General features: G+C 34.3%; 1 protein-coding gene across 3 annotated transcripts; it reads left to right on the top strand.

Moving 5' to 3' along the window:
• Positions 1-1,079: 1,079 nt before the first annotated feature.
• On the top strand, positions 1,080-6,745 carry LOC120070571 (probable cyclic nucleotide-gated ion channel 16). 3 transcript variants are annotated; one of them, XM_039022359.1, is made up of 6 exons: positions 1,080-1,621; positions 2,214-2,426; positions 2,812-3,125; positions 4,865-4,976; positions 5,120-5,356; positions 5,732-6,745. In XM_039022359.1, the coding sequence occupies exons 1-6, from the start codon at positions 1,193-1,195 to the stop codon at positions 6,506-6,508; spliced, it is 2,082 nt and encodes a 693-aa protein (XP_038878287.1). In that variant the 5' UTR covers positions 1,080-1,192; the 3' UTR covers positions 6,509-6,745. The 3 variants fall into 3 exon arrangements, with proteins under 3 accessions (XP_038878287.1, XP_038878288.1, XP_038878289.1); XM_039022360.1 differs by having other exon boundaries at positions 2,214-2,385; positions 2,807-3,125; XM_039022361.1 differs by lacking the exon at positions 2,214-2,426.
• Positions 6,746-9,057: the final 2,312 nt, after the last annotated feature.

Consider the following 9,057-nt stretch of genomic DNA (forward strand, 5'->3'; position numbering starts at 1 on the left):
GGCCAGATAAAAGTAGAAAATTTTATATTTATTATTTGAAAAATTTGAAGTTATAATGTGCAGGAATGTGTTTATACGAAGTAATGTAATTTTGCAAAGGGATGTGTGCCTATGAAGTGATGCCAAGAGAATTTAAAGTATAGGTGTAAATGGGTTGGGTTGGGTTAGATTGAGGGTATTTTTTGGACCAACCCGAATTGGGTTGACAACACAAAGGACCCAAATAAAATCTCCAACCCAACCGAACTCTTAAAATTCGGGTTGGGTTGGATTGTCGGGTTATAACTTATTTTTTCTTTTTAATTAAAAGTATATAAATTTATATATAACACATGACTAATAACTAAAATCTCATAAAATTCAAATGCTAAGTACCAAATATCGATGATATTTATTGCAAAGTTTAGACATACAAGTATCATAACAATTTTAAAAGAAAAATATTAAAAAATTATCAATTAATCAATACAAAGTAATCAAATTCAGGTAGCCAATCCCGGACCCAACCCCAAACTAACCCAATAACAAAACTAATACAACCCAACTCTTACATTTTGAGTTGGATAGTTTGGGGTTAGAGTTGTCAGGTTATTTAAACACCTCTAATTCAAAAGGTGTGATATTATATTTAAAATAGAAAATATTGAATGAGGGTAAAATAAGAACTTTTAATAGATATAAGAGCAAAAAGGAAAGATAAAAATTCTCCTCTTATTGTCTCTTTTAATATATATATATAGTATTAATTAACACACCTTTAGTATAATCTAACTTCATTATTTTCAAAATTGACAAATGGCATTATAAATTAGAAATTTGTTGTCATCATCCCTATTAAAAAGAAAGAAAAAAAGTCTTAATTCGGAGGATGAAATAATGAGGTTCCCAAAATAAAGTTAGGTAAAATAATTATGTCATTCTTTCAATTTTTGACTATTGATATAATAATTAACAGGCTTTTAGTACGATCGCACTTTATTATTTTCAAAATGGAAAAACGTCATCATAAATCCAAAAAAAAAAAAAGATGGGATTAAGTAATAAGGTTCGGAAAATCTAAATTTAAAAGTTGGGTAAAGTAGTTAAAAATTGAGGGCTAAAAAAGGAGTTGGAAAAAAAAAAAAGAATTGGACTTTGTGTTTGGAATGGGAAAAATTAGAAGAAGAAGAAGAAGAAGAAGAAGAAGAAGAATATGCATAACATCGCGTATTCTCGATTAGGCGGACTTCAAAAATCCCTCTCTCTTTACAGAAAAGTTCCATGGTGGGATCATATTCTAAAACCCGATTCCGATTTCGTTGTTCGATGGAATCGGATTTTCCTCGTCACTTGCTTGATCGCTCTCTTCATCGATCCTCTTTACTTTTACCTCATCATCATCGGCGGCCCTGCTTGTATGCGTTTCAACACTCGCCTCGGCATCGTCGTCACTTTCTTCCGCACCATCGTCGATTTCTTCTCCTTGTTTCACATTCTTATGAAGTTTCGAACCGCCTTCGTCGCCCCTAATTCTAGGGTTTTTGGCCGTGGCGATCTCGTTATGGACCTTAACGCCATTGCTATGCGCTACATTAAGAAGGATTTTCTCATTGATCTTGCTGCTACGCTTCCCCTGCCTCAGGTTGACTTTCTAATATGCCATGTAATCTTAAATTTATCTTCACTTATTCATCTAAGCTTTGGGTCGATTAACATGGTATTAGAAAAGGAAGTTCAATGTCATTTATTTACTCTTGAGTTAATATTGGTTTTTACTCATTGGGTCTTCTACAAATTTAATGGAAACTTACTTTCACCAATTATTTTAAGTTTTTTGGTTGATCGGTGATTAACATGATATCTAAAGGTTCTATGTTCAAATCTTTGCAATGTCATTTTTTCTTCCCAATTAATATTGACTTTTACTCATTAGGTCTTCTACAAATTCACAAATGAGGAAGGGTGTTATGGTATTTATATAATATTAAGTTTACTTTCACTCATTAACTTAAGTTTTTTTGTGATTAACATGGTATAAGAGAGGTTCTGTGTTCATACTTCCACAATGTCATTTTCTCTCTAATTAATATTGATTTTCATTTGTCGGATCTTTTACAAATTTCGAGCTCACAAGTGAAGGAGTGCCATAGAGTATTGATATAATATTAAATTTATTTTCACCTATTAGTTTAAGTTTTTTGATTAATAAGTGATTTACCAATCTGTTATAACAGATTGTGATTTGGTTCGTGATTCCAGCAGTGAAAAGCCCATCAGCAGCCCATGCCAACCACACTCTTGCATTGATTGTCCTCATTCAGTATGCACCCAGACTGTTTGTTATATTTCCTCTGAATAGACGGATCAATAAAACCACTGGGGCAATAGCCAAAACTGCTTGGGCTGGTGCAGCTTATAATCTCCTTCTCTATTTGCTTGCTAGTCATGTACTTCCTTTCATTAATTTAATCGATAAAATTAGTAGCATGTTTAAGAGTGATTCTAAAATGATCGAAATCATTTTTATCATTTTCAAAATCATTCGAAAATGCTTTTTGTCATTCAATATCAATTTTATAGTATGAAAAATGTCTTTCAAAGGGTAAAATTAAACATTCCCGAAAAGAAACAAAACCAATTTTCCTTGTTTGGCCATTGACTTGGCCTATGCCTTTCCATGTTGCATCAGAATTGATTTCGAGTGATTAAAGATGTGTTTCGGAATTGTTTTAAGCATGATAAAAGTGGTTTTCACCATTTCAAGATCACTCCCAAACATGCATTATATTTTCTCGTTATCATTGCTTAGTTCTTTGTGATTTGTCAGTGCAGGTGATCGGAGCTGCATGGTATATAGCATCAATTCAGCGTCAGGATGAGTGCTGGAAAATAGAATGTAGGAAGGAGATGAATACCACTCATTCTCCTTCTTGCGTGCCTTCTTTTATGGATTGTGATACTTTGACTTTACCAGAACGACAAGCTTGGCTAAGAGTTACTCGTGTTCTTACAAAATGCGATGCACTAAACGATGACAAGGATTTTGAGTTTGGAATGTTTGCTGATGCGTTCACTGATGAAGTTGCTTCAGCAAACTTTTTTGAGAAGTACTTCTACTGCCTTTGGTTTGGTTTAAAGAGTTTGAGGTATGGCTTTGTTGGTCTCTTACATGTTCCATCGTTTTAATTTTTTTTTCTGCCTTCTTAATCTGTAAACTGAAACTAATAATCCGTTGGCTATCTGATTTCTAACAAGTTCCTGTACAATCAAACAGAAGTCCTTCCAAACAATACACAGAACAAAGCAACGATATAATCGACCTATTGATAAGATATAATGTCTTGCAGATAGATGATGAAAAGAACAAGAGAACGAACGAAGGAAATAAAGGAAACTTCCCGAGAGCGAGCGGGTTTTCCTCCTCGAAAGCAAACTACCCAAAACTTGGCCAAAAAGTTACTGACATCACCCCCTACAAATAACAAATTCTCTGGCCTCCATACGAGCGCTCCTCGTCCCATGAACTACTTTGTCTCCAAATTGCCCCTTTTACCTCTCGTTTATATGTTTGAGTTACTCGTGGCCTAACATAATATTGTGGAGATAAACTCTTGTCCCCAATGTTGCTGGTGTTTGAGGATTCATGCTAACCAAATGATCATGCTCGGATAGTAATTGATGGAGTAAACATACATGCATGAGAATAAATCAGAATCAATAAGCACTCTAATTACATTTAATTTGAGTTTAAAAGCATACAAGAAAACCATTTTCAAAGAAGAGGGTTTCAAGAACACAATACCTTTCATGAAACTCTTCAATTCAAGTTTCTCTCCAAGAATTGGATCTCCAAATTGACAGTAAACCATTACAATGATCTTCTCTACTATCCTCTAACTTGGATTGAGAGGTGGAATCTCATATTGAGGTCAATTTGGTAATGAAAGAGGAGGGTTTTGAGAGAGAGGACAATTTCGTAAATTCAATCGAACGATTCTTCAAAATTCTGGATTTTGAAGCTTTTATGGAGCTAATTCATGCAAACACTACTTGACATTGTTGATTGACGCTTCAAAGAGTAATAGTCAAGTGAGATAGGTGTTTAATTTGGGATTAATCCACCCAAATTTTGAAGAAGTTGGAAAATTCTCCTATCTTCAAATTTTCCAATTTCTCAATTTCAATTTTTTTCTTTTTCATTTTCAATTTTCATTTAATTTTCACCAAAATCAAATTTAGTTACAAATTCAAATCTGAATTTGAATTTTACAAAATTGAAAAGGTTTTGTTTAAATAATTAATTAAACAAATTTAATTAATTAATTAAATAATAATTTAATATCAAATATTAAATTAATTAAATACCTATTTGATATATGAATCATATTCATATTAATTAATATTCAAATCAATATTTAAATATTTTAATCTCTCCGAATACGTTTAATTTCAATAAGTTAAACGTTTAATTATATCAAATATAATTAACCAAATCTTAAATTGAATTTGAACACTTCAAATTCAAAACCCTAATTTCGATTTTGAATGTTTCAAAACATTCAATTCACTAATACAAGGAATAATTTTACGAGCTAGTAGAGGAATTTTATGTAAGCTTGAACTTATCTTGGATAATATTGTGCTATTGTGGAAATATAGAATGTTTATTGTTCTAACAAGTCGGAAGCTTAAGTTGGTATGCATGCTAAAGGACTGATTTCTTCATAATCTATGTATAAATCAAGAAGCGAGTGTAAAGTGTCTAAAACATTTCTTTGTAAGGAATAACTAATGTTGTCATCAGACCATATAATAAGGGAATAAATCAGTCGTCTACTTATAAACTTTGTATTCCTGATTATTTTTTCATGAAAATTTTCTGCAGTTCATATGGACAAAATTTAACGACAAGCACTTATAGTGGTGAAATTTTATTTAGCATTGTGATTTGCTCCTTGGGATTGGTTCTGTTTTCACACCTCATAGGCCAAGTGCAGGTATGACATCTGAAAACTAAAATTGCATAGAGGGTTGGCTCTCTTTACCGGAAAAACCACTTTTTTATCCTTTAATGACACCATATTTTATGTTAGGATTAAAAGATTTCAATGTAACTATCTTCCTTCTTTGTGTCGTGAAGAGCTATCTGCAATCCACAACAGCTAGACTTGAACAGTGGAGAGTAAAACGAAGAGATACAGAGGAATGGATGAGGCATCGACAGTTACCTCTTCATTTGCAAGAACGAGTTCGTCGATTCGTTCAATATAAATGGATTGCAACTCGAGGTGTAGACGAAGAGTCGATCTTGCGCTCATTACCTTTGGATCTTCGTCGTCAAATTCAAAGACATCTTTCTCTTGCACTCGTTCGTCGTGTAAGTCCTCATCAAACTATCTATCTTCTTACTCAGTTCCAATTTCCAATAACACCCGTAATGAATCCCTTGCATATATTTAGAAGACTATTTCTAAAAATTTAAGATTATGGATAAAGGTAAATTTAATATTATATCATCTAACCCCCACTCCCCACTTGTAGGCTTGAAATATGTAAAAAACTCAACGTGTGGAAATCAATATTAATGAAGAGGAAATAACAACGTGTGGAAATCAATATTAATGAAGAGGAAATAATATTGTAGAGGTTTGATTTGAATACAGGACCTCGTAGACCATCTGTTTTGATATCATATGAAATCACCAATTGACCAAAAAAGGTTATGTGATGTAATAATTCCTATACTTCTCAGGTTCCCTTTTTTGCACAAATGGATGGTCAGCTATTAGATGCCATATGCGAGCGTCTCGTCTCGTCCTTGAATACCAAAGACACATTCATAACGAGAGAGGGAGATCCAGTAAATGAGATGCTCTTCATCATCAGAGGCCAACTAGAGAGCTCCACCACCAATGGAGGCAGGTCAGGATTCTTCAACTCCATCACTCTCAGACCAGGGGACTTCTGCGGCGAAGAACTACTAACATGGGCCTTAGTCCCAACCCCTAGCTTAAGCTTCCCCTCCTCAACTCGAACCGTGAAGTCTCTCACCGAAGTCGAGGCATTTGCACTTCGAGCGGAAGATCTCAAGTTTGTAGCTAGCCAGTTCAAGCGCCTCCATAGCAAGAAACTCCAACATGCTTTTAGATATTATTCCCACCAATGGAGGACTTGGGGATCTTGCTTTATACAAGCTGCTTGGAGAAGATATGTGAAAAGAAAGTTAGCTATGGAATTGGCAAGACAAGAGGAGCTTTATTACACAACAATCTTGGACCAAGATAATAGCCATGGCAATGAAATGGGAGGTGAAGGAGATGGTGAAACCAGTGGCTCCAAAAAGACTAGTACAAATAACAAAGTCCAAAATCTTGGAATAACAATGTTGGCTTCAAAATTTGCAGCAAATACAAGAAGAGGAATTCACCAAAAATTGGCTGCACTTGACCCTGATTCCACCAGCTTAACAATGCCGAAGCTGTTTAAGCCTGATGAACCAGACTTCTCTGCTTTCCAAGATGAGAATTGAGTTTCACAAGTATTCTTTTATTCTTTTTTTTTTTTTAACAAAACCAAGAGACCAGATGAACATAATTATATACTTTTTACATAATCTTCAACAATAATTAAAATGTTGAAGGTGTAAATGTAATTGCACAACAATGACAATATATTGATAGGTATACTTAGAAAAGTTTATTCAAATTCTAAATTTGTACAATACCATATTGTCCAAGCTGTAAAAGTTCAGACTTGTTCTTTGAGATGGGAATGATTTGGACTAATTAGATATCTTCGAAAATAGTGTCAGCAATGGAGAAAATAGTGGACTTATTGGTTTACAAAATAAGATATATTGTGCATACAATATAATCTAGGTTACGTTTATCAAACCGTAATGAAAATTAACGTAATCATAATGAAATTTCATTGATGGATCAATTGTAATGATCTTGAATCGCAAATGTAATTGAATTGTTTTTTATCGCATTTACTTAGAATTATAAATTTTGTCACATTTACTGTTACCGTTACTTTTGAGGGTCAAACAGTAACAGTTAAGGTGTTAAAATTCATAATTTTTTTTTTAAATAATAACAATAATGGCAACCATAATGGCAATGGTAATGACACGACATAATTTTCAGACGCAATTAGATTGAACACACTTCATTCGTCAATTAGTTTGCATTTTTTATTACAGATTTAGAAGTAGGCCTCATGTGTCAGTATGAATGCATAACACAAGTAAACAACACCAAAGGTAATCAAATGAGTGTTGGGTATCTAGTAAGACTTGTACTTAGAAATATACCTCGTGATAAAAAGGGATGAATCTCCTTTTGGTTATGTTATTTCCAGAATGGCATCAACAAGTACAAGATTTCGGAGAATGAATCTAAAAAAAGATGCAAAAAAGAAGAAAGTAAAAAGTTAAAGGTTGATTCGAGAGCGTCTTCATCTCCAAAAAGCCTTCACAAGCTCCAAATCCCAAAAACTGCCAAGAATTTCCTAAAACCTCCCTTAAATCCTAGCTCCTTGGTCCCTTTCTCTTCCAATTTTCCTTTTTTGCCCCTTCTCTTGTATGTATGAATAATTTGAGGTATTACAATATCCCCTTCTGTGAAACTTTCCTTGTCCTCAAGGTGAAAGTCCGGAAACTGAGATCTCATTATACTCATCTCTATCCATGTGGCTTCGGACTCCCGTTGATCTTGCCATTTAATCAAGGTTTCCTTTCCTGTAGTCAAATTCCATCGTTTCCCTAACAACATTTCCGGTTGAACATTGATTTCATACTCCTCGGACAATTGTGACAACACTGAATGAATAAGCCTTTGAACTCCCACTTTTTTCTTTAATTGAGAAATATGAAAAACATTATGAATGGTAGTTTCTGGTGGCAGTTGTAACCAATAAGCTACTGCCTCAACTCTCTCTATGACTCTATAGGGCCCATAATACCTGGGAGCGAGCTTTTCATTCCAACGTTGAGCTAAAGAGCATTGTCTATAGGATCGAAGTTTAAGGAATACCTCGTCTCCCACTTTGAAATTTATGTCTCGCCAATGTTGATCAGCATATTTTTTCATTAGTTCCTGGGCCTTAATCAATTGATCCTTCAATGCTAAAAGAGCTCAATCCCTTTCCATCAACTATTGTTCCAAGGAGTTAATGGAAGTCTTTCTTTCCCCATACGATATTAAAGGGGGTGGTTCTCGTCCAAACAACACTTTGAAAGGGGTGGTGTTAATCAAAGCATGAAATGTGGTATTATACCAATACTCGACCCAAGGAATCCAATCACTCCATTTCTTCAATTGTTCGTTGCAAAAGCATCTCAAGTATGCTTCTAAACAACAATTTACTCTCTCTGTCTGGCTGTCCGTTTGGGGATGGAAGGCGATTCTTCATTTAAGACTCGTTCCTTGTAAGGAGAATAATTCCATCCAAAAGTGACTAAAAAATATCTTGTCCCTATTTGATACAATATATTTTTGGAATCCATGATGCTTAACTTCTTCTTGTATGAATGCCTCTGCCACTTATTTCACTATGAAATGGTGTGCTAGTAATAAAAAAATGACTGTATTTACTTAGTCTATCCAATACACCATAATCAAGTCATACCCTTTAGATCTTGGGAGCCCTTCGATGAAATCCATCGTTATATTATCCCATACTTGTTTTGGAATTGTTAATAGTTGAAGGAGGCTTGCTGATGCGTTGATTTATCATGCGATGTAAGGATGTGTGGATGCGATGATCATGCAAGTTTTCCTAACAAGGCCCAAGGATAAGCCTTCTTAGGGTTCTAGTAAGTCGAGGGTCGAACACAGGGATTACTAAATAGATATGCGTCGGACTCTCTGATCGTATTACGATGGTGTTAAAGAAGTAGATGGTGATTTAACTTATATTTTCTAAAACGATGGAATTAAATGCGTAGCGATGAAAGGGTGATGTTGTAACAAGTATGTGATGAAGGGGTTAAGAAGAGGTTTTTCTAGCATTTCTTAAGATATTGTACAAGTCATGCGATCATGTTATACAGAAATATTAAGCACTACATTTCTC

Source organism: Benincasa hispida, chromosome 2, assembly GCF_009727055.1.
Source record: "Benincasa hispida cultivar B227 chromosome 2, ASM972705v1, whole genome shotgun sequence".
Classification (NCBI taxonomy): Eukaryota; Viridiplantae; Streptophyta; class Magnoliopsida; order Cucurbitales; family Cucurbitaceae; genus Benincasa; species Benincasa hispida.